This window comes from Carassius gibelio, chromosome B8 (assembly GCF_023724105.1).
Source record: "Carassius gibelio isolate Cgi1373 ecotype wild population from Czech Republic chromosome B8, carGib1.2-hapl.c, whole genome shotgun sequence".
Lineage (NCBI taxonomy): Eukaryota > Metazoa > Chordata > Actinopteri > Cypriniformes > Cyprinidae > Carassius > Carassius gibelio.
In genome coordinates this window covers 7,567,718-7,595,017 of record NC_068403.1, presented here as the reverse complement: position 1 = coordinate 7,595,017, position 27,300 = coordinate 7,567,718, and the positions used below count along the sequence as shown (strand labels likewise).

At 34.0% G+C, this 27,300-nt stretch overlaps 2 protein-coding genes across 4 annotated transcripts in view; one reads left to right on the top strand and one right to left on the bottom strand.

Annotated features, from left to right (window-relative positions):
• fibcd1a (fibrinogen C domain containing 1a) overlaps window positions 1–27,300 on the top strand; it is a 118,240-nt gene that overhangs the window by 71,389 nt on the left and 19,551 nt on the right. For all 3 annotated transcript variants that reach the window (XM_052564258.1, XM_052564257.1, XM_052564256.1), the window contains one exon: window positions 8,798–8,894. In XM_052564258.1, coding sequence (XP_052420218.1) covers window positions 8,798–8,894 — 97 coding nt within the window. The remainder of the gene's footprint in view (window positions 1–8,797; window positions 8,895–27,300) is intronic.
• Window positions 7,118–14,830, bottom strand: LOC127964091 (uncharacterized). The gene is made up of 2 exons (XM_052564259.1): window positions 13,680–14,830; window positions 7,118–7,822 (listed from the first exon to the last, which is right to left on the bottom strand). Exon 1 carries the CDS (start codon window positions 14,671–14,673, stop codon window positions 13,681–13,683), a length of 993 nt encoding a protein of 330 aa, XP_052420219.1. The 5' UTR covers window positions 14,674–14,830; the 3' UTR covers window positions 7,118–7,822; window position 13,680.

Here is a 27,300-nt window from a genome sequence, read left to right as displayed (position 1 = left end):
CTTTGTTGGGGGGGAGGGGTAATATTGCTATTGGTTTGCTCCTTGAAGAATATTTTGTAATAATATTTTTGTATTGAAGGTTTAAATACAATAGATTTTCATTTTGAAAATATATTTCCCTAAACTGCGCCAGTTACAACATATCATTAGTATAGATTTTAGTTACGTTTTAGCCAGAAAAAAAAAACAGAATAAATAAATTCCAAATTCCAGATTTAGAAAGAAATATATTATTGGATTAAACAAAAAAATTATTATACATAAACATTAAGGCTACAGCAGCTTAACATAAGCTATAGAACATAAAATAAGATAAATTAAGAAAGTTGCAGTTGTACTTTTGGTATACTAAATTGTAACAACTAGTTTTGTACTTAATGCACTTTAATTGTGCAGAAGTAGTACAGAAGTCCAACTAAATATATACTGAAGGATATTTAATTGCGCTGAAGGGAAACTGATGCAAGTATACTTTTGGTACACTTAAAATATCTTGCATTTAAAAACTGTTAAAACTCTATTATTCAAAGATCTTATACTCCTCTGTATTTTCCGGACTTTTTCATAGTTTGACTGGTCCTGCCACTTACAGTCAGGTGCAACTTATTTATCAAAATTAATTTGACATGAACCGAGAGAAATGAACCAAGAGAAAACATTACCGTCTCCAGCCGCGAGAGGGCGCTCTATGATGCTCAGTGCTCCTGAAGCCTACACTGAAAACATAGAGCGCCCTCTGATACCGTCGGCTGTAGACGGTAATGTTTTCTCTTGGTTCTAAATAAATGCGTCTTATAGTCCAGTGCGACTTATATATGTTTTTTTCCTCGTCATGATGTATTTTTGGACTGATGCGACTTTTACTTTGGTGCAACTTATAGGTGGTACTCCAAATAAAGTTTAATTATTATTTTTATATCCGTGATATGTCAGTAAATATGTTAATATATTTTGAACTATACTTAATATGAAATAAATATATGACTTTTTTTTTTGACTAGGGCTAACAAACATCTTTTTGTGAAATGTGTTTCTTAGAAAAAGCATAATGCAATAATTTGTCATATAATGTAATTTAGAGCATTTTGAAGTATAAATTAAATACTTTTTAGACTACTCTTAAGATTAAACAAATTGAAGGAAAACCAATAAATTTTCAATGAAAATCCTTGTGCTGACTTATCACTAAATCGACCATATTAATTGCTCGTTAAGCCGCTCTGAACTGCTCTCTCATGTTGTGTACCGTCAACATCGATTTTTAGTTTTGGAACAATACAGATGACAGACAGTATTGCTGTTGCTGGAAGCGGACACATCTGTGGCGCTCTAAGGGCGCTCAGTCACCGCCTCTGACCCTCCGCCAGTGCAACCAGAGGTGGAGATGCCACAAGTTTATACCTCCGTTGATTGACAGCCCTCCGAGAGACCATTGTCAAATCCTCCACCTCTTTGCCCTGTGTGTGGTCAGACTCTGTTTTCTGTCAGAGTGACAGGAGGAGGCTGTGTTTTTTGGCACTGAATGTCTTCTCTTGTTCCAGCCCAGCAGATTGTTACCAGCGGTCTGTTGTGCAACTGCTGGCTGCGGGAGGGATCTCAATGGGGAATATGAACGAACGACATGATTTGATTTCAGATATTTTTTGCAGCAGGGTTGTTTTCTCTGCTCTCAGCAATATGAAACCAAACCTGCCAGTACCTAGTGAAAAACAGCCCACACTGCTGCAGCGTTTATAGCCCACAAATGTTCCACTACAAGCTCAGAAAGGCTGTTTACCTAAAGGAGTGACAGTATTTGTATATTTTGCAACATGTGCGGTTAATAAATGTGAAAAAAGCGTATCATTGAAGTTTAGGACATTTTTTAATTACAGGTTTTGTCTGGTGTCCAAATAAAAGGTCACTGATTTCTTTCAGAAGTCTGTTTTCGCTGTCACTCGGTGGATATTAAAGATCCAGTTCTGCATGCAAAGTATTTTTATGCATTTCATTAAGGAGGCTAAATTATACATGGCCCATGTTGTTTGTGTGTTTTATTTTACAGTGCTGCATGTCATTGACTGTGTTTTTGATCAAATTTGATGCCAGGCCAAAGGACAAACAGTTATTTGTGTTGATGTTTGCTTTCTGAAACCACTTTTTACAGGCCAAATTAGTAGTTTTATTATTATTTTATATATATATATATATATATATATATATATATATATATATATATATATATATATATATTGTTTTAGCAAAATTAAAATACATTTTAAAATAATTTAAATTAAATTAAATTAAATTAAATTATTTATAAAAAATGTATAATTTATTATAATGTATTTTAATAATAATAATAATAATAATAATAATAATAATAATAATAATAATTGTAATTATTACTTTAAGTAATAATAATAATAATAATAATAATAAGTAGAAGAATAGAGATATTGCATCCTCCTATTATTATTAGTAGTAGTATTATATAAAATATAATATCCGTAGCATTTAGAAAAAATATATAATGTAATTAGCATTTTTCCTATCAATCACACAGCCACTTTTTTATCAACTGATACATAATTTCATTTTTTTATTGTGTGTCATCATTTTATGTGTTGTCATTTTATTCATTAAAATATTTGTTGTAATAGGTGTTTTAATAGCCAGTTCTACTGAGGCAACATGCCCCACTGTTAAATAAACTATATTTCTTAGAATGACAGTGGAAACGTGCATTTTTTTCAAGACTTTATTGGATGTGTCTTTCAAAAATAAAATACTCATCTGCAAGAAAACACTGACAACAAGATTTGGTCTCCCCCATGTCTTATCTGGCCTGTGGATAATTAGTTCTCTCTTCTAACCAACCTAGCAAAACAATGAAAAATGAGGTAGATTACAAAGGATATCTCTTGAGAAATTACAGAGGTCATTACCTGCACTCCAAAAGATAAATCAGATATTATAGAACCATTGTAAGACCAATAAACTCTCACTTCTTTTCCTCTTCTTTAGAATTAAACCTAGCCATCGGCTGCAAAACGGTGAAATAAATTCGTAATCTAATTCGCTCAAGGGAGCCAAAACACTCCCATCATTTCTGAATATTCAACACAATTCTCATTTTCCTTTTAATCTTTCACACACTCCCCTATCTTACATTGACTGCAAATGAAATACTTCAGCTAATATGAGAGAGGTTCAGCCTCTGAGAACGATTATTAATTTTTACCAGCTCGCTAGAGGAGTTTCAAAACTCCCCGGGCCTCGCTGTGTGCCGTCTGCCGTTGTGCCGCAAATCAAAGCATAGATAATTAAGAGATAGCAAGACGATTCTTAAGGCCGCTTTCCTTCTGAGCGAGTGACTCAAGTGAACTGTCTTAAGGAGGGAAGATTGTCCGGCTCATTCTCTGTCTGAATTGTGCACTTGCGAGTCTGTGGCAATTGTGAAACTGAAGAACTTCTCGTCTCCCGTGGAACAAGGTCATCCATCTACGTTAGCGCTTCAGACAAAGTGTGTGACCGTTTGCGGCCCGATGCAGCGACCTGGAGCTGAGCCTCATCTGCGTCGAAGGACTCACGTCTGCCGCCGTGTGCTCTGCTGCCATTGGAGATTCATTGTAACTGGAGAAATTGCTTTTGGGACACATCAGCTGGAGTCTGGCTCTGGAATTGGGCTAACGGAAATAGATGAACGGAGGAAAACAAACGCAAAAGCAGTACACAGTGGTTCGCTTCTGTTTATGACCACATGATAATAATATTGATTAGCATCCTTACTAGGGCTGTCAATAATTTCATTATTTCAATTATTAAAACAATCACATGTAAAATATTATTATTAATATTAACTATTTTGAATGTAACTATTTATATATTTAGTTACATGTAATGATATGCTGTGCTAATATTTAATGTTACATATCGGTGTAGTTTTAGTGTCAGTGAGAGTATTAGAGTATAGGTTTTATTTAGGGATGCACCGAAATGAAAATTCTTTGCCGAAACCGAAAACCGTAAAAGAGAAAACCAAGGCCGAAAACCGAAACCGAAACACCGAAAGAAATTATGCCAATTATTAGTACCATTGCATTTATTGCTATGACCGTGTACTAACTTTACTAAAATTAAGACATTGCAATTGCATAAATTAATATTAAAGTTTCAAAGATAATTACAATTACATAACTTATAAAAAAAAAAAAAAAACATAAAAATACATAATTACAAATGATGCAAATATTTATTAAGCACATTGCAACAATGCACAGTATAAAATAAAATTCAAACTAAAAATGTATCCCATTCATGTGTATATTTAATAATAATGTACAGGCCTACTGGCGTGCAGAAAGGTTTTAAAAAGAACAGTTCTCTCATAAAAACAAAGTGCATTTAGGTGAAGTGCATTTGAAATTTTTCTATGTAGGACTAGAAAGTGCATTACTTCTCCAGTTGGCAAGACTGTTATCACTTCTGGGGATGGGGACTTCAGACAGATAACCATCTAGCTGTTGAGCAGTTGAGCTTGTCATCTGCCTGACATTTGAGAAATATTTGAGAGAGTGTATTTAAATAGGGCCAGGGCATAAATAAATTTTTTTATCAAATTAAAGCAGAAATCTAGCAGAAAATCTAGCATAAATATGGCTACAATCTGATATTATGTATGTGTCTGTGTGTGTATATATATATAGTAGCCTAAAGAACAAAATAGCCAACGTATTATTATTATTTGAGGCACTTTCTTGCAGAATTCCACTGAACATATCAGACAACGATGGTGCATGCCCCTCATCTGGTGCAGAGACGAGTCTTTTTTTTCTGCGTTTATGTTTAATGTTAGTAATGTGTCAAAGTTAGTAGTTATCTCTATATCTATATCTATATAATAAGATAAATAAATATACAATTAATTATATATAATATATAATTATATATAGTTCTTTCAATTTGTAAGTTATTTTAGCGAATCAAAATAAGCTAAATAAAAATGAGAAATGTTGCTTTGACAGCTAGCTAAAATAAAATATTTTTTTTCCTGCTTTATTTTACTTTTTTAAGTAACGAAAATGTTTATATATATATATATATATATATATATATATATATATATATATATATATATATATATATATATATATCGTTTTCATTAAATTAAAATATTATATATAGCTATTATCGTATACATGTATTTAGCAAAAACGTGTATTATTTATTTGATTTTGACAGCCTCATGTATTGATTTTAAGTTATTTTACCATTTACAGGTTTGATGGTGTATTTTACCCTATTATAGTCTGACATTTTTTATAGGATATTATATGTCCTACACAAAAATACATTTGTAAAATTTATAGCCCTAATCTCTTCAAGAGGCTGTCAAAAACACCCACAAACAAACTCCGGACCTTTATTAACATTTGCCTCCATTATATATAGTACAAATCAGATTGCCAGAAAAAATCTCAAACTCCAGATCAGCTGCCTATTGGCCAAGAAATATGAAAGAGGAAATGGGGCTGGATAGGTCACATTCTGTGCAAGATCCCTGAAAACTTCACCAAACAGGCAATGGAGTGGAACCCACAAGGAAAGAGAAGAGTGTGTAGTCCAAAACTTGGAAATGATGCATAGAAGCAGAGAGGAAGGCAGCAGGATGGTCGTGGGCCCAGCTGAAGAGAGTTGCCCAAAACCGAGCTGGCTGAAAATTGTTGTTGAGGCCCTATGTTCCTTCGTGGAGACAGCGGAATAAGAAGAATCTTTATTTGCATATATTTAGTGCATCAAATGTTTTTAGTCGGCTGTGCATTGACATAACAGGCCTGAAGCCATCGGTCACCCCCATTATCCCCTCTCTGAACCCTAGGAATGCCTCAAAATGTGTCCACCTGAAATATGCATCTGATTTTTCCGCCTCGCTTTAAGTCTGCTCATGCTGCACCGGTGGGAATATTCAAAGCAGCACTTATGAAATATTTATCGGAACACGAAAATTTCCCTGTATTTTAATTACCTGTTTTATACTCGAGGTACAATAAAGATTAAGTGAGCCCACTGCTGAAAGGTGACTCAGTGTTCATTTACAGAGATTATGGTGAATAATTCAAATCTTTTTGGTTGCTCTGTGGATTGGAAGGGGAACCAATGAAAGGATTTATTCAGAGTCAAGCCACATCCATTAATTTTGAATGCAGCCCAAAGCACCTGCACAGAGTGTTGGCATGTTTTATTGAGAGAGCGGCTATGTTTTCCAAGATCACATGCCCGGAAGGTCCCACTCACAGGTCTTCTTGTGTTGTCTGTTATCACACATAAAGCCCCTTAGCTAAACATAAACTCCTCTAATGAGAAAAAAATCATTTTCAGTATATTAAGCACTGAAACTCCTACGTGAGTATGTGAATCCATGCGTTTCTAGTGACACAAACATGATTTTCACATGTGGCAGCATTTGATTGCGCAAAGTACCATATTTTCCGAACTATAAGTCGCAATTTTTTCATAGTTTGGCTGGTCCTGCGACTTATAGTCAGGTGCGACTTATTTATCAAAATTAATTTGACATGAACCGAGAGAAATGAACCAAGAGAAATTAACCAATAGAAAACATTACTGTCTACAGCTGTGAGAGGGCTGAAAACAGAGCGCCCTCTCGTGGCTGTAGACGGTAATGTTTTCTCTTGGTTCTTGGTTCTAAATAAGCGCGACTTATATGTTTTTTTCCTCATCATGACGTATTTTTGGACTGATGCGACTTATACTCAGGTGCTACTAATAGTCCGAATAGTACGTTTCATTCTTAGACAACATTCAGAGGTCGGGAAAATGTCATTTTGTTATTTTATTAAAAAAGTGTGGAAACTGTACTGTGCTCGCAAGCGTGTGATTTTCAATTGCACGATGTTGCCTGTATTTCATATCAAATTCGTGAAGGAAACAACATGCATGCAATGCTGTGGTCAGTTAACTGACATAAAACTGTGCATGCATGCAATATGTTATATATGAATCACATTTAAGAACATGTCTCTAAAATTGTTTTTTTTATAACTGTATTAAAAGCAGTGTATTATTAGAGTATACATTTTTTTGTAATTTCATTTTTAGTAGTTTTATTGTGCATTTGTCATTTTTACTACTGAGTCAAATAATCCTTTAAAAATGTAATTGATAAAACTGATAAAAGTCATACAGGTTTGGAATGACACGAGGGTGTGAAATTTGACATACAGTAAAAGTGAACTATTCCGAACTATTATTATTAATTCCTAATGAAATATTCATGCTAAGTAATATTTACATACCTCTTAAATTCTTGGCTTATTTTAAACAAACACGTTGACATCAATGTCATCTGATAAACAGGTAGATGGTTGTATTATTTCTAACTGAGGTCAGAAAGTGGTTTTCCTTGAGTGTTGAGTTCCTTGAGTTCTTCCCGACTCCCGTTTAGGTGAGGGTGTTCCTCTGGGAACTGTCCCTGGAGGCATGTGTGTTTTCGTCTTGGCAGGCACTGGTGAGCAAGTGAGAAGGGCGCTGTGCTTGGCTCATTTACATTGATGGCAAGACTTCTCCTTTGCTGGCATTTTCAACAGCCATTGATCCACGGCCTGCCTGATTAATTCTATAAAAGGATCAGGAGTCAATTAGTGTCTGAATTTCACTTTGAATTCCACGTATGTGTCACCTTTCCCTTGAGGACCCCGACCCGTCTACATGTGTCCTCTGCACCACACTCCTGAAATATCCATCTCCAGTCAATTTATGTTTCCTCTTCATTCTTCTCAGAGTAAAGAATACATCTGCATACCAAAGACAAAGGATGTACCTGCAGGAAAGAGACGTGTGTGTTAGCTACCTAGAGACTGAATCAGGTTTCACAAGGATTCATTAGCTTTCTGTTTTTAAGTAGAAGCAAGCAGAAGGTTGACATAAGATATGACAAGATAATGCTGTGCTTGCCTGTCTGATAATGGTCATGGGTCTAACTTTGTGTTCCAAAACCTAGGGAGCTGCTTGAGAGGATTTTAATGTAACAATCCCAGAATGCCTTTTGTCAAGCACAGAGAAATGTGAAGTGGAAAAATATTTGTATTTCTTTCAAAATTGAAAGTTAACTTAAAAATTATAGATGGATGGTGCATAAAATTCTAGCCAATTCAGATAAGTTGATACAATTTTTTTGATAAGATATTATGACTAATAAATAATAACTAGCTGATTTAAAAATCGTATACTGTTTTGATGAAATAACATAAAAATAAAAGACTAAAAGCTACAAGTGCTACAAGTGAATTTAGAAATTGCAACATTATAATATACTGTTTAAAAATGCATGTTAATTTTACAATTTGCTAAAGATATCATTTTTTTGTATATTTAATGTTTTGTAAAGACTAATTTTATGTGAGTGTTAGACAATGGCGAATCTAAGTGTAATCTAATGGTAAAAATTTTAAATGAACATACACAAAATAAAAAAACAATAAAAAAGAAATAAAAAAAATATATATTAAATAGTAAAAATAAAAATAATATCCATCATATGATAATATATCATTCATCTCTCATTGAAGAAGTTTAGTCTGAAGGATGAGGATTATTCCTGCTGATAGATGTTGTAACTTTACCATTCTGAGGGCTAAATTATTCAGGGAAGGCTACAGTTTGCGTTAAAGCGGTGTCTATAATAATTTTCCTATTGTAGGCAGTTTATATATCACCTCTGTATGAATATAATATTGATAACAGTGTGTTTAAATGTAAAACTATTTCATTTTTTTCTTTTCTTTTTTTTTTTCAGGTGATTCAACGCAGAGAAGATGGCTCTGTTAACTTTTTCCGTGACTGGGAGGCTTATCGTGAAGGATTTGGCAAGATAACAGGAGAGCATTGGCTTGGTAAGCCTTCCGTATCGCTATCTGTAATGCAGTCTGTCGGGAAAATTCTTTAGTAATATTAATGCCACTAAGAGACGTATAGAAGAACATTTCATTTTTCTACTCATTCCTGAGGTGTTGCAAATGTTTAAAACAATGTTTAGTTGCATGCAGCTGTGATATCCATTTCTGCATATTAAATAATTTATATCATATTTAGTGTATATTAAGTACCACATATTATGTGATTATTATGTGGTTCATAATATTTTATTAAACACTTTCTGTTGAAGAAGTGAAACTAACACGAATAGCTGATCATGTTGTCTTTGAAATGTAAGTAACTTTCTATAACTTCTTGTTTATAGAACTGTTGTCTGAAAGCACACCCGCAACCGCGAATCACAGTTTCACACTTTTTGGTTTTGAATGGCAGTAATGTCTTTAAAGCAAGCTGAGGAGTTATTCTGCTTCTGTCGTGACACACACACACACAAACATGCTCATCATGTTTGTCACTCTTGTATATATGACTTTTTTTCCCGACGACTGTAAGGAACATGGGCAAGTACAGTTTTTGCCACGGTGAGCTGCCAGCGCGGACAAAATGCCAAGCTGTGTGTCCAAAGCCGAGCGTAGCAGATGGCTGTGGGTGGACAGGGAGCAGAGCTTTATAAAGAGGAAACTCATCATAGCGTCCACTGATCAAGCATTGGACATTTTTTGCTTCTATCCAATACTGTAATTACAGATTAGGCTTGTTGATTCAGATCACTGTTATTTAAGGCAGTAGTTTATAAAATTTAAGTGCTGTCATTATTTAATCATCCTTTTATTCAAAACCTGTATTCTGCTGTTTTTTTTTCCGATGAAGAACAAAAATAAAATAAAATAAAATACAATTTAAAATATTTAATTAAATATAAATTAAACTAAACTTAAATAACGGTGATTCCTGAATGCTTTGTGACAAGGTCAGAGAAATGTGAAATATAAATATATTCATTCTGTATATCATTCAAAATGGAAAGGTAACTTTTTAAAAATGACTGTCAATACAGATAAGCTAATTGGATAATATTTTTGTTGTTGTTGTTGTTATGACGGATAATGCACAAAAAGCTGATATTACAGTTTTATTATATAGCATATGCTATTCTTTAAATTGGTCTAAAAATATAATATATATAATAAAATAAAATAAAATAAAGGAAATCTCAGACAAGCTCAGGGAAATGTAGAGTATGAATGTATTTGAATTTAATTTCAAAACTTTACTCAAATTCAAAATCAAATCAAAACACCATATAGTCTGTTTCTCACACAAAGCTATGATATGGCTTCAAACCTGGTCGTATACTCTACTTTAAAGATACTTGACAAACCAGGTTGCTAGTATGAACTGTCATTGCATGGGAAAAGCTTAAATATTCTCAAAAAAATGTATGTGATGATTTGAAAAAAAAAAAAAAAAAAGCATGTGAGGTGATTCAATGACAGAGTTTTCATTTTTTGGATGACCTATTCTTTAAACCTGATAGATGGAATAAGGAAAACAGTGTTTTTTTGTGTGTATTCTCTGTGACAGCCGGTTGCTCTCCAATATGTTGGACGTGGAGAAGATAAATTGCATTTTCGTTTATTTACTGCAAGGTTGCTTCTCTTTTGAGGACAAAAAGATGGAAATATTTTCTGCGAAGGCGATGCTTATGGGCTGCGTCTTGCTTCTTTTTTCTTTTTTTGCCTTTGCCTGATAAACATTTTCAGTCTAGACTTGTAGAGTTGTCGTCTGTAATGTGCGCTCAGGGTCCTGTGTCTCAATCCACCGTGATGAACTGTGACAGGCCCGTCACTGAGTGTCATCTTGGAGAGATTGACAGCTTCACAGCGAGTCCAGGACAGCACTGGCTAGCAGGGTCTCTCACGCCCGCTGTGGCTGAGAATGACTTTTCCCGTGGCCTGCTCCTTTTTCTTCACAGTGAGTAAGACCAGCCTAGAGCAATTCCACAGGCTGTTCGACACAAGATATTACTGGTCAGGGGTTCGGGTCCCTGTGGGGCAAGCCCAGGATGGAACAGTCCTCCCTGGAGTGACGAGGTTCAGGGCCCTGCCTCATGGTGAAGATGTGCATCGGTGCCAATGAGTTGAGCTTCTCCAGGCCACGCTCTTAATCAATAAGAGACAATTAACCTCCAGGGCTGGAGAAATGAGTTCCAGAAAACATCAACAACACAGATTCATCAGGCATGAGGTGACAGGGAAACCGGGGAGGGCAGAGGACCTGTAGCGAGAGACAATCTAGCCTCTCACCTCCAACAAATAGGATACGGAGCACAGTTCACAATAGCTCTGTTGAAGAACTTGCTCGGGCGCCATTCTGAATTGAATTGGGAATTCCTAATAAATCCCAGTTCAGTTGCTGGATTTTAAAAAATCTAATCAAAAAGGATGCAGAATTGGCATTTTAGCTTATTAATAGTTAATAAGATTGTTGTTAAGTTAAGGTAGGGTTAAGTGGTCTAAAATATGGATCTATTTTTATAGTTCAAGTCAAAAAGTTATCATCACCTTGTTCCCTTGATAAAAACAATAGGATTTTTCCATTTGTAGTTGAATTATTGCATAAACTTCAATTATTGCATTATTGCATTACTCCAAGAAAGGTTTATGATTCTTTCACATTTTGTTTATCATGGTAATCTTTACAAATGAACAACTTTTATGAATTTTGAAGCCTAAATCGGCAGAAGTAAAAAAGATAAATGTAGCCTATAACAAACTATTGCATGACTTTGATGTCACCATCACCAAACAAACAACTCTTTCAGTCTTTGTTTAAAGGTTTAAGGTTTAAAAAGTTTGCAAGATCGCAATTATAAATCCAGCGAGGCTGTGAAAGTGGACTATTGAGTTGTTGTTTATTTGTTAGCTGTTACGACATTTAATGTCCCTGACAGCTTCCGTAGTCCATTTGGCTACATGTAAACAACAAGCCTTTTTCAAGTAAAAATCTTAAAAGAAAAATCATGAATGGGGTATTAGGGATGTATTTTATATTGTAGAATTAAATGTGTAAATATCTTGAGCTTGTGTTAACCACGGACCTTTTTAAAAGCATTTAACAAAATAAAATATTTAAAAAATAATTATATAGTTTAATGGTCTAATAATACAACGTATAGTTTCTTTAACAATATACATATCTAAGCCATCACTATCACATGAAAATTTGCTTTTTAATTTAGAGACAGTGGAAATAATTTCACTCTCACTAACTTCATTTAAAAAAAGGGACTGCATGACTCTGCTTTCACCTGTCCAGCTTTTATTTTCATCATGTGATGGTATAGTTTTGGCAAGATTTGAACCAACATTGACAAAAAAAGAATTAAATTCATCAGACATTTTTTCACCACTTATCTCAACGTTCTGTTCATTCATTAAGTATAATGGCTGACTATAATTCATTTTACTGCCCATAACCTCCCTTAAGACTTTCCACATTCTTTTGATATTGCTTTTGTTTTCCATCAACAAATTTGTATAATAATCTTTTTTTGCACATCTCATTATAGAAGTCAGCTTGTTTTTATAAGCTTTATATTTTTTTTCTGCATTTACGGTCCGATATTTTACAAAATCCCGATAAAGCTTATTCTTCTTTTTACAAGACTTCAATATACCCTTCGTTAACCAAAGCTTATTATTATTTCTTGCTTCATCATTCAATATTTTTATTGGGCAATTATTATTATATAACCATAGATACTTTTCAAGAAAGAATTCATAAGCCTTATTTACATTATTTGTACTATAAACATTGTCCCAGTGTTCTTTCATAAGATCATCCCTAAATCTGTTTAATCTTTCCTCAGTTCTCAACCTGATAACTTTACTAAACTTTTCTTTATTTATTTTAACTTCACAGAAGTGAGTTAGAAATATCGGCAAATGATCAGTTGTGTCATTTATCAAAAGACCACTTTTGACTGTTTTTTCCAATATATTTACAAAAATGTTATCAATTAATGTGGCACAACTGGAGGTTATTCGGCTAGGCCTAGTAATGGTAGGATAAAGGCCTCTGCTATACATTAAATCTAGGAAATCTAAACTACTAGTATGATTAGACACATTCAAGAGATTTATATTGAAGTCCCCGCAAATTACAGACAATTTATTTTCATTCATCCCAACTAATAATTGCTCCAGCTTGTTGTTAAATACTGTAATACTAGACCCCGGAGTTCTATATATGCATGTGACAACAATATTCTTCTGTTTCTTCATTTCGATCTCAACAGTTAAACATTCCATTAAATCTTCTGTTGCAGTAGTCATACACTCAATTGTTTTGCATTTCAGATCACTACTAACATATAGAGCAACCCCACCTCCTCTCTTATTAATCCGATTAACATAAAACAATTCATAACCCTCAAAATAAAATTCTGCACCTTTCTCATCCGTTAACCAGGTCTCAGACAAAGCTATAACAGTAAATTTATTTTGTAATGTGTTCAAATAATCATGTATTCTACTAAAATTTGAATACAGGCTTCTACAATTCAAATGAATAAGAGAAAATGAACCAGCCGTTTCTATTTTACTAGTAAATTCTGCATCTGTATAATACATACATGTATCATTTATGTTTGGAAATAAATTTAACTCCGAGTCCAGTTCATCATGTTCATAGACACAACCTTCAAAATTTTCAGCTTGTGTAAAGATATGTTCACACACCGCGGACATTGCACTCAATTATAAAAAATTAGTGCTTGCCACAACGTAATCTCCTCATACCTTATTCGTCGTGTGTCTTATCATTTTCATAATTGTCCAAGGAAAGTCGAAGAGATTCAACACTGGCTGTTATTTCCCCAGCGGGAGCAGATTTGCTTCTACTGCGGGGGGACTGCCATCCTACAGCCCGAAGCGCTGCGTCCCAATCCGACTCTTTTCTTGGAACTTCCATCGTTACGCCAAAGTCCTTTAGACCCTCAGCTGCTTTGCGTGGATTTTCAAAAATCTTAGTCTTTCCATCCTGCAGGAACAGCATGAGTTTTGCGGGATAGAGAATGCGAGACTTGATTTTTCGCTCCTGGAGTTGTTTCCTTGCGCTCCTGTATTTTGCACGCTCCTTAAAAACATCGGTAGTGTAATCCTCATCAAAATAAATCCGTTGATTCTTGATCCGAATGTCCCTTAGAGACCATGCAGCATGTAATACTCGTTGTTTCTCCTTAAAACTACGGAAACAAACTATAATTGATCTGGTGAAGTCCGCGGCACGTCCCGTGGAGGAGACACCTGTTACTGCAGCGCGATGCGCCCTTTCAATGTAAATCTCTTCCCGGATATTGAGCTGCTCACGAATAAGCTTTTCTATAAACTCAATCATATTACTTCCTTCTGTTTTCTCCGGTACCGAGTAAATTCTTAAATTATTTCTCCGTGAACGGCCTTCCAGACCCTCACACTTCTCCTCAAGGTACTTTTGTTTGCGCATCAGATGAAACATCACCTTAGTCAGATCCATATTACGGTCCTCATTGTCCGAAATCCTCTGTTCGGCGTCATTCACCCTTGTTTTTAATTCTTCGAAATTCAGTTTTATGTCGCTCACCTCCTTCCTCAGCACACCAAAGTTCCCTGCCGTTTCAATTCGAAATAATTTGAGTTCCTTCAGTATTTCTGATGTATTATCGGCGCTGTCCGCACCCTTTCCCTCCAAGCAGGTTTGGTTTGCTGGCGCGATATCCAACAACTCGCCTCGTCTTTGATTTGGTTTTGGCATTATTAGGCGCTATTTTTTTCTTTAAATGGTAACTTAATGATTCAATCGTAATACACTTTATCTAAATCCCCAAGCAGTAGTCAATCTTTAAGGTTTTTTTTAAGGTTTTTAGTTTTTGTTTGTCAGACGTTACACGCTGGTACGGGCTGTTCGGCCATCTTGAATGTTTCCAGATAAAATGAGGGTGGCTAAAATTATTCCCCTTTTTAAATCTGGTGATAGACATAGTCTCACAAATTATAGGCCTATATCTTTGCTTTCTCAATTTTCAAAAATTCTGGAGAAGCTTTTTGTTAACAAATTTGATTGTTTCCTTGAAAAACATTCTTTGATTCATGATAATCAGTTTGGGTTTCGAAGTACCCGCTCAACAGCTATGGCTTTGATGAAAATCACAGAAGACATTACTACAGAATTGGAGAATAAAAATCACACAGTTGGAGTTTTTATTGACCTTAAAAAGGCCTTTGACACTCTTGATCATGCTATATTGATATCTAAATTACAGACATATGGAATTAGAGGTGTAGTATTAAATTGGATTATTAGTTACTTAGAAAATAGACAACAATATGTAGAGTATATAGGCCATGAATCTAAGTTGTTAACAATACAGTGTGGAGTCCCTCAAGGCTCTGTGCTGGGGCCTAAATTATTTATTTTATATATTAATGACCTCTGTGACTATTCAAAGATTTTGCGTTTTGTTCTTTTTGCGGACGATACAAATTTTTTTGTATCGGGGAAAAATGTAAACATATTAATGAAAACTATTGAACAAGAATTGGTCCTACTTCAGAAATGGTTTAATAAAAATAAACTGTCGTTGAACTTAAGTAAAACAAAATTTATGTTGTTTACAAATCAAAAATGTCCTGATAATGTTAGTTTGACTTTAAATGGAATAATTATTGAGAGAGTGTCAGAATTTAGGTTTTTAGGAGTACTCATTGATGAAAAATTTAAATGGAAGTCACACATAGCTTATGTAAGAAATAAAATTTCTAAAAACATTGCCGTTTTGAGCAAAGTAAAGTTTATGTTAAATTATAAGGCAATGAGAATCTTATATTGTTCCTTTATTTTGCCATATTTGATGTATTGTTTGGAGGTATGGGGAAACTCTTATTTTACTAATTTAATGCCTTTATTTATTTTGCAAAAAAGGGTTATAAGAATAATTAATGGAGTTGCTCCAAGAGAACATACTACAGGACTGTTTCTGAGGTCAGGACTACTCAAATTGAAGGATTTGGTTTCTTTACAAACTTTATTAGTTGTTCATAAAGCGAAACACTGCCTGTTACCACATGGATTGCAAACCCTTTTTACTGTAAATATTGAGACAAGCAGAAGAAATAATGATTTTAAACAACCTTTTGCTGGAAATACCCTCAAACAAATGTGTGTTTCAGTTTCTGGTGTGAAAAAATGGAATTTTCTAGAAAATGATTTAAAATGTTGTTCAAATATTCTTCAATTTAAATATAAGTATAAACAGAAGATATTTAATTTGTACGGAGATGAATATGAAAATCATTAAAACTATAACAACAATGATGGTTTCGTCATTGTTTTGTTGCTGGAGTTGTCATTATTGCATTGTTGTTGTTTTTTTTGTTTGTTTGTTTGTTTGTTTGTTTTTTGTTTTTTATATATGTCATGTCAGTGAGGCCATCTAATTTGTAATTTGTAATTTTCTTAATATAAGAATGGGGTAGGAGTTTATAAGATTTTTTTTCTTCATCTTACTCCTGTTCTTCTTGTCATGGAATGTAATTTTGTGTGTTTGTTGGTTTGTTGTTGTGGTATTTTGTGTTGCATTACCATGAAAAGAGAATAAATAAATGAAATGAAATGAAAAAAAAAAAATAATAATAATTAAATGAATAAATAAAAGGCTAATTTCCAGGGTTTGACCTATGAAAATATGTCATCCCTGCAGTACTTTATTAAACTTCATTACATTCTTCTTGTGGGACGTGACTAATATAATAACTGAAATTACTTGTAATCATAAACTGATTCCATTAGAGATTTACATTGCTAAGTGATAAGTAGGATACTATAAGCATAAAGATGAATTAAGTAATTAAAGTTTTTATTTAAAAACTCAACTGAACTTTTAAAAAATACTGAATAAATATGCAATCATATTTGTCAGTATTTCTTTTGGTTTCTGGAAAGAGCAAACTACAGACAAATCTGAAGTTTCTCAGAGAAACTTAAGAGCTACTTTTGGTGTGCATGCAAGCGAAGATCGTTTTAGTGCCACATTACCAATTAGCATGAAATGCTTATGCATGAATGTAAGTCGAATATTAAGGGTGCAATATGAATATTAATGCACAAGAGTGTATTTTTGTGTCATCAAAGGAGAGGTTTGAATTATCATTCTATAATTTCCTTTTGTAGTGTATTAGCATATCCATTTATGATCAACCTCCCAGAGCACTATAAATAAGTCTTTTATCAGTCATTTTCACATAATTCTGTTGAATTGCTTATAATAAGTCATTCCAATTCCCTAAATATTTACAGATGAGTGTCGATATAAGACTCAAGTGCTCATCTAAAACTCACGCACTTATACTTGTGAAGAACTCCTATGAACTCCTATTTTAAATTGCATTTAATTCATTTTTTTTTTTTTACCAAGTTTGTATTATTTTTTTTCTCTAATTTGAGCTTTAATGAGCATATGAGACTTATTACAGTTATGACAACATTTAAAAACTCTTAGTGAATACCAGAATCAATTATGAGAATAACTAAAATGCACACAAATATAATTATTTACCAAAAGTAAATGTCTAATTAGTTTTTTTACTTTATTTTTATAGATTAAAGCAAATTGCAAACAATAAACTAAACATTCCTTGACAAAAGCGGTGACTTGAAGAATAGAAATGATACAAATAAATAAGAAGAGTAGAAAGAAAACACATACAATATTGACAAATAATACAACAGGGAAAAAAATCAAGTTTCCTTACTGATCAGTTCATTTTCAATTCATCCAAATACATAGTAAAAGGTGTCCACCTTTGTATACAAATGTCCAGTTTCATTTGGAGTTGGGCAGTCTCCATATATATTCCATTCTATAAAAATATTCAAGTTTTTCTGTCCACTTGGACATATTTTGGAGGGCGTGGCTTCATCCAGTTAATTGTTATGGTTTTTCTAGCACTTAAAATGAGTTCATGCAGAATATATCTCTGGTTTTTACTACATAAATCATGGGGTATCCCTTTAAGGAAGAAAAACAGGGGTGTAAAAGGCAAGTCTATATGAAGAATTTACCCCATGTCAAAATGTAGATATTTTTTTTGGCATTCTCAAAATATGTGTGTGATCTCCTACCTTTTCCACACCCTGCCCAAAATTTCTCTGCTTCTGGCCCATTAACAAATTTTGATATCACCAATGGCGTTCTAAAAAAGTAATTTTTGTTTTCCAGTCAAACTCTTTCCAATTATAACTATTGATGCCCTTGTGACGTAAATGTCCAATTACACTAACAATTATATAGTCTATAAACGCTCCCAAAATTATGTTTGTATGTACATTAACATCAAAAAATAAAGCAGACATGAAATTGTGTGGTGAACTTTTTGCTCAGTATAATGAACTTAAGGGAAAAAAGGGTGTATTTAATCACATTTACTCTATCCCTGCCGTATCCCCACAGTCATCACATAGCATTCCTGAAAGTCTGTCCAGCTCCACTTCAGCAGGAAAAAAGATTGTCGTCTATAATCTCATCGACCCTCACAAGCCTCGTCTCATCACAAATGTGTCCTGACAGAAGTCAGAAATGGGCACAACTGTTTACACTACAAAAGATTTAGCTATTCGTTTGCTCTTTGTCATGTTTTTGGATACAGGACAGGACAGATGGATGTCTCTGATGGGCTTTTTGGTGATGTAATCTTACTAGAGAGACCCTGAGAGAGACTGTGAGAATATTTCAGCATAATTGATATGAAACGTGTCTGGTTTGCCACAACATGTGGTGTTAGCGACGTCAGTGGACACTCATTAAAGCTGAAATCTTTAATATCGTCACAACTGGAAAAATAAGAGGTTAATAATAGACTCCTGTCTTTTCAAGGAAGCCAATAAATCTCTTACTTATACTTGAGTCTTTATATTAAGGAAGTAGATTGATAATGAAACATTTCTAACATGACTCATAACAAATGCAGTGCAGTTTGTAATTGTGTGTCCCCATGACTCATAACAAATGCAGTGCAGTCCTTATCATCCTGTCACAATATCAAGATAGCGATAGAGTCAGATACTGCTTTGCAAAGTATGCGATGACAGACAGTTTAGTCTGACCCTTTGAACTTCCTTCTGGCAAGGAAACTTTGCAGAAGTTGGTTAGACTAAAGGCTGTGGTCGATATATATAAAAGACTATGCAGAGGTAAAGAACAAGAACCATTATTTCATTCATTGATTTTCTTTTCTGAAGATATCATATTTCAGGGCTCACCAATAAGGATGGATTGCCAGGGGGCCGGTGTGAGAGTGTTTCTGTCACTTGCCCAGTCTCTAGTAAGCACACATATATCTCCAAGATGTCTGCAAAAGAGCACTTTATCTGGAAAGCATAGCTTTATAATTATTGTGTACATACTTTGCATGCGTTCCAAATCATAAAGGTCTCGAGGACATCCATCTTTTTGATGAAAGAACATGCATCAAATGCCATCTATGTGAATTAGAACAGATTGAAAATTACAAACCATTGTGGAATGTTCTGTAGGTTGCATATGAAAAAAAAACTGAGAGAGAGTTTATTATCAGTCCAGAAATCTTCGAATTATTGTCATAAAGCAATTTTTTCTCTTTATCCTTGTTAAAATGTTAATTATTTAAATTCAAGGATGCATTAAACTAAATTTATATTTATATAATATATCATTGAACTTTCTATTCATCAAATAATCCTAAAAAAAGCATTTATCATGCTATCCACAAAAATATTAAGCAGCAACAAATGCTTTCAGCTCCGATAATAATACATAGTAATTATGCATTTATTTTGATTAGATATCAATAATTGAGCAAAGTAATTAATTTTAGTAATTGAGCAGCAAATCAACATATTAGTAAAATTCAGCTTTGCCATGACAGAAATATATTATAGAAATAATAGAAAAGTTATTGTAAATTGTTATAATATCTCACAAAATTACTGTATTTTAAATCAAATAAATGCAGCCTTGGTGAGTTTTATTTTATTTTTTACATTTTTTGTTAGGGCTAAACTATTGTCTCACATGGACCATTAGAAAAAGAATCTTGTTTTTTAGCCACTATATTGGCTTGCCTTGTCATGGTCAAGAAAAAAATATCTAGCTGTATTTTGTTTTTATCTGCTTCTTTAACAGAGGCAGTGAAAAAGACTTTTGTACTTGTTGAATCATCGGCTGTGAAAGCATAAAAAAATCATTCCTCAGTCAACTTCACTGTCATGTGCATTTGCAATTTATTTACAGAAATGCACTCTTGCTGCAGCTTGCGATAAATGAAGATGTTATCTCGAGGGCTTTTTGACCCATTACATTCTCCTTTTTTGTGGTGGAGCATGTAAACAGCATGAGCGCGTCTCGTAAGTGAAGAAAGCGAGGGTGGATGGATGCTGTTGAAGTGAAGTGACTTAGTTACCAGCAGAACAACTCAGAAAAGCTTGCCGGTGGCTTTTAGTTCTTACAGCTTGAAATACGACTGTAACTTCCATTTTCTACACATGCATAAACTGACTGTGCCTCAGGCGCTTGTGCTGGTCACGAGAGAAAGAAGTTGTTTTTTGGTTTTTCGGTTTTCCCTCGCCTTTCTCAATGAATTGCTGACTGTCGGAATATCGTAATCCCCCTTAAATCTCAGCTTTCTTGCTTCCTGGTTTGTTTTCTTATTCAGATGTTGAAGTCCTGCTGATTTCATTAAGCTTAGACAGGCATTTTCTCACCACTGAATGTGGGCTCCATGCAGGCTCCCCACGTCTGGCCGAGTGAATTTTAAAAAGTGGGTTAAAAAGATGGCCGCCTCTCCTGGGTGTTTCTCCCGTCTCTGTACTCATTACTCAACACAGAATCTCCATTAATAGACTGCTATGCATTCTAATAGCCTGAGCCGCTTCAAAAATGAGCCACGCTGTGATAGGAGCCTGTGAAGTCTGCTTTTGGCCACCTGGTCTGGTTTATTGTCAGTCTGTCATATGCATCCAATATATTTAAAAAGAGAATTCTGTCATCATTTACTTAACCCTAATCTGAAGTTGACTTACTTTGTTCTGTGGAACACAAAATAATAGATTTTTTTAGGTGAATATTCTGGCCAGTTTTTATTTTTAAACATTTTTGATTTAGTTAGTTTTTCTATTTTAGTGAATATCTTTTACATTTTGTAAATACTTAATCATGTCAAATTAATTTATTTTAGTCAATTTGACCAAAATGGCATTTCAGTTAATTGAATATTTAATCAAACATATGTACACTACCATTTAAAGGTTTTATTATAAAATTTATACTTTTATTTATGCAAATTTATCAAAATTGGCAGTAAATATATTTATAATCTTACAGAAGATTTCTGTTTCAAATATTAACCAACAATTCCTGAGAAAATGCTTTTAGTTTCCACAAAATATTAAGCACCATAATGTTTTTTTTATAACATTGAAAACAGTAAAAAATAAATTAATTAAAACAATGGGGATAATAGTATTAAATAAATAAAATGAAAATTAAATCTTACTGACCCCAGAATTTTAAAAGGTAGTGTATATTATTTTTGTCTAGATTTTCCTTCTTCACTAATATTGTTCATGCAATCATATTTTGCAAACACACACACACACACACAAACTTAAAATATTTACTTGAAAAGAAAACAGGATGACTTTGAACAGCATCGTTGTAAAATTGTAAGAAACAGCTGAGCAAGTCTTGCACCTGTATTTTCTGGTCTGAGAGTGACTTTCTGCTTAAACAGATAGCAAAAAAGGTAGAAATGTATGTATGTGAAAGGAGAATGTATGTGTGTGAAAGCAGAAATGCATGCATGTGAAAGGAGAATGTATGTGTGTGAGAGAGAGTAGAAATGTATGTGCAGAATGTGAATGGAGACTGTATGTGTGTGTGTGAGTAGAAATGCATGTATGTGAATGGAGAATGTAAGTGTGTGAGAGTGCCAGAGTGAATTATGGCTTGTAGGACCCCTCATAGTTTGACAGCACTATTAAGTGTTATTTTTAGTCATAGTTTCATCTAAAGTATGTTTTAATTAAAAGCATCTCATTCTCATAATGTATATTTATGTCTAAACTAGTTTAACACCATTTTCGTTGACAAAATTAAGATTAACCCTTTTTTTTGAACAGATGAAATAATGACTTTTTCTTAAAAGAAAGCCCCAAACAAAGCAACAACAACAAAATATTCTTGCTAATTTGAGTTATTTCCAACTCTATTTAAGCTACACCAAGGCTCTGCTGGTTTTTTCTCTCTTTCTTCGGATCCTCACCTCCTCGAGTCTTTTTGAAATTCATGGTTTGTTCTCTCATTCGCTCATTTCCAATCCGTATCCTGCTATTACACCCCCAAAACCCCCTGGATGTTACGCCAAGATGTATGGCCGAGATACTGCTGACAAACATATTTTCCTTTCGTCGCTTGTCTCTACTTGGTCCTGTTTTTTTACTCTCTCTCTCTGTCTCTCTCTCTCTCTCTCTCTCTCTGTGTGTGTAAGCTCTCCTTTCTGAATCACACTATTATTGTTTACTTCCACAAGATGGAAGAATCCACTACAGTGACCTCCTCAATATTTAAAAAGCAGAGGATTTCAAAGAACACGAGTCGATACTGTGACTCTCTATTGTACAGATGCTCAAGCGAGATGTTTCTGTCAGAAAGTGTTAATTCAGAATACATTTTTAACCAGTCTAAAGTGCAGCTGATGCTGTAGTGTGTTCGATCACAGCTGCGGGAGAGAAACCTTTACCTCTCACAAGCCGAGAGAAGTGTGATATTTTTGTTGATCTTCTAATGAACACAAGACTCGGCAAGGTGCTATAAGTGGTAGAATTGTGTTTAAGGTGGCTTATTGATGAGAGCAAAAAACAGTCTATAGTGAAGCTACTCTGTTGAAAAGTAGTTAGCTGGACTGAGTTATTAACAAATGTTGTGGCTTTTTAAAAGTTTTAGTCAAGCTCTGATTTAGTCAGTGCAGCCTGTAACGTGGGTGGAGGTGAGAATTAGCAGTCAAGACTTACCTTCACCTTAAGTGCACTTTCATTTTGTATTCAGAAAGTTAAAGTTGGAGGTTCCAGTACTGTGTACTGGCATCCTGTCCAACCTAAAAAGAAAACTCACTATATTATAAAAATATGTATAGAAACACCATTTTTATATAACTAGAATATTAATACATAAAAAGTATCAATATTTATTAAATAAAGTAAAACATTACATTTTTAAATATTTATAAGTATACTTATTTATTATAAATATTTGTTTTGAAGATGAAAAATTAAGTTCCAGAAATATTAAAGGATGACTCATATGAATAGGTGAGTCAACTTATGAAATGAACAATCAAAAAACTAATTTACGAAAAAGAATCAGTTTGGACAACAGTATTTGTGGAAAAGTTAATGAAGTTAATTTTTTCTATCCCATTGTTTTTTTTTTTCAGGTTTTAAGCATACACTCTTAAAAATAAAGGTGCCCTAAAGGTTCTCCACAGCAATGACACAGAAGCATTTTTGGTTCAATAAAGAACCATTCAGTCAAAGGTTCTTTAAAGAACCATCTCTTTCTTACCTTTTTATAATCTGAAGAACCTTCTTTCACCACAAAGAACCTTTTGTTGAACAGAAAGGTTCTTCAGTTGATAAAGGTTCTTTTTGGAACCATACAGAAAAAAGAAAAAGAAAAAGAAAGGTCTATTGCATCGTGAAGCACCTTTACTTTTAAGAGTGTAAATCTAATAAACTAGTGATATTTATGCTTAAAACATTTTAAATTATTCACTGATTTACTTTCTCTGAAAACAAGTCTTAATAAGCAGTTTTGCTTTTCAAGTACACTGATCTTGTTTTAAGGATTTCTAGATAATTTTTACTGGAAAACAAAACAAAAATACTGAGTAAGACACTGTTTTTTTTATTATTATTATTTTAGTTAGCTGTTGTGATACCTGTTTTAACAATGCAATTCTCTCATGATGGATTTTGTCTTCCAGTTAAAATTTAGTCTTCTACACAGGTCAGGTTTCCTCCGTGAGATCTCTGTGTATTTTTATACATCTCATGTAAGGTAATAGAGAACAGCGTTGTGTCCACATCCAGCAATCGTCGTCTTGGTCTGTAGGTGAAATCCCGGATGACTCAGAGATATAAAAATAACGGACAGACAAAATACATAGGGTAGATCTTTCAAGACACATCCATCGTCCCTTTCGATGGAGTGCTGCAATGTGTCTATAGACTGAATCTAAGCAGGGAAATAGATGGATTTCAAATCAACATGGTCCCCACTGACTTGTTTGGCGCTATGAAAATATTGGCTTTTATATTGAGTCTTTATCTGTGATTTATCTGTGAGTATAGCTCTCAAGAGGCTCTGAATAAAACATGGACTTGCTCAGCATCCACAAAGCGTTCCATTAATCGCCATTTGGATTGTTTTAGACCGACTACTTATCTCGCACCGTGGATTAACCACGCGGCACTCGCTGGCCATGCACGGATGGCCCTGAATTTTATGGGGGAGATGCAAGCTAAAATTGAAAACTCCTCTGATCTTCTTCTCCTCCCGTCCTTGCCTTTCTACATTATTTTCTATTTCTCTATCTTTCTTCTTCCTTCTGTGGGAATGAGATGCTATCACAGCTTTCGGCTTCGCTTTTAAACACCCTAATCCATTATAAATGTTATCAATCCCAGTGTTTTCCTCTTGGAAAAGAAAAAGTGATGACAGACACTGTAATGCTTCCCCAAGCATGCACGCCTGTGTTATCGTTGCATATTTTCACAGTGTTTTCCAACCGTGTTTATTTTACCTGCACAGACCTATCCGGAAACATCACTTCATCAACACCAGAAAAGTATCGCCTAGTATGAAGCAGTTATGTTGATAAGAAGATCATGACAGAACTTTTGTGACAGGATTGGTTGCATACTTAACTGCTGTCAGTGGTTCCATGTAGAAACTCTTAACTTGTCAGCTCCACAAAAGGTTCATTATATTGGAAAAGGTTATTTAGAGTATTTAATATCCACATTGGGAAAAATGGTTCTTTTTCAGATCTGCCCACTGAAATGTTCTTTTGGAACCCCAAATGGATTTGGAACCTTTATTTTTAAGAGTGTACAGTGACCCCATAAAGTATTTGGACATTTTATCTATACTTATAAATGTCTGAATGCCATTGCATTGTATAACAAAAAAAACTAACCAAGTGGCATTTATTTATATTATTTTATTTGTATAGAAAAAATATTATTTTATTCAACAAAATGTATAACATTAAAAAATAGTTATTAAGCTAAAATTTTTACATGCATTGTATTGTATTATAAAATAATTTTGTTAAAAAAATATGTAATATCTATACACTACCATTCAGAAGTTAGGGATCAGTACCACTGATCTATATAATGACTCTCTATTATAAATCAGTGATATGCTTTTTAATTTCATTTCATTTCATTTCATTTCATTTTTCAAGGATGCTATAAAGCGTTAAAGAAGGGAAACCGCTATTTTTACTGCTCCAAAAGCAGCACCTAGTGGCAAAGAATGAAATTGCATTTTCATTCAGACTAACAAGAAGACCAGGTGTGCAGGCGATGTCCTAATGTTTCACGTTGAGGTCAACATGATATAGATTGGGATTCATTTAAAAAATGACTTGTTTCAATGATTCAGAGTCTATTCTTTCTTTTGAGAGACAATACATTGATACACGGTGCACTTTCAGATTTAAAACTTTGCAGAATGTTTTCATTCACAGAGAGCTGTGTTACACACTGCATGAAAGGTAATTAAAAAAAAATCCATAATGTGGCACGTTAAATAGCAGTGCTCCACTGAATGCTTCAGATTCCTAACGGGAGCTATTTTTCAATGAGTATTATTTTTCTAGTCTCTGTAACCTTCAGGATGCTCTACATATTTTTCTGTCCCATGGCATCCATTCATTTAGCCAAACCTGAACTGGTAATGAACTGTAATGTGTGTTTTGTGAAGCGTTTCAGAGGAATAGGCAGGCGGCGAGCTGTAGACATGAAACCGGGTCAGCACACAGATAGGATGCTGATATCCCTGATAAGATTTCGGCTGATGGCAACGCAAAGTTATGCTATCAGTGAAAACACTCCAGCTAATTTCACACTGTTAACCAAAAGGCCATTAATACCTCATAAATTCATAGATGAATGTGGGGAACAGACCTGGCCTTCTTATCTTATTAAAACAGCATACACCACGATGGGGAACTAGAGGATAGTTCAGGCAAAAATTAATATTCTCTGTTCATTTACTCACTCTCATGTTGTTGCACACTTGTGTGACTTCTGAGAGAACATTAATAAAAGAAAGTTTGAATACTGTGCTAGTTACTCATTTCCATTCAGTTAATAAATACATAATGAAGCTTTCTGGCTTCAAAAAGTAACCAAAAGCATTATAAATTCATCATCGAAGTATCATAAATGTAGTCCATATAGTGCACAATATTTCAAATAGTCTAGAACTATATATATATATATATATATATATATATATATATATATATATATATATATACGTATATAGAATTTATTCACCCTCCACTTATTAAAAATTTATGATTTAAAATTTTTTGTTCAACACAAAAGAAGATATTTTGAAGAATGATGGAAACCAAATGGTAGCCATTGACTTCGACATAGTGTTTTTTCTTTTTTCCATGCTATCAAACTCATTCTTCAAATATTCTTCTTTGTGGTCAACAAAAGAAATAAACTACAGATTTATGACAACTTAAGGATGAGTAAATTATGACAGAAATTTATATCCGTTTAAATTAAGCAAGGTTTCCAATCCTCAAAAAGCAAATCATACAGGTTTGGAATGACATGAGTGTGCAAATGATGACCAAATTTTAATTTTTGAAACTGAGCCTTTGTGCGACCAGCAGTAAAATGCAGGAGAAAAGTCAAACTGCTGTTCTGATCTCAGCTATAAAGACTCTTGGAGTCTGAATGTATTATTTAAAACATTCTGATTTATTTAGTTTTCCCTATGTATAGATGAGTGAGATGGCTGCTTGTGTGTGCCACTGTATCCCAGCACACAAATTAAGTTTTTACCTTAGTGACACGTGAAATGTTATTTGTTGTGACAGTCCCTCCATGAATAAAGAATGTGTATCACGCTGGATCCGACGACAGTCTTGTTCAGCTTCATTTTTGTCAGTGCCAGTTCAAACATGCTCTGTTGGCACATATTATATTAGAATGAATTAATTTCAAATTCATGGTGCTGGTTCAGTATGTGTGCTCTTGTGCTCAAGCTGGAGACACAGATTCAAGTCAAAAACCAAAGTTCTTATGAAGCATATGCAT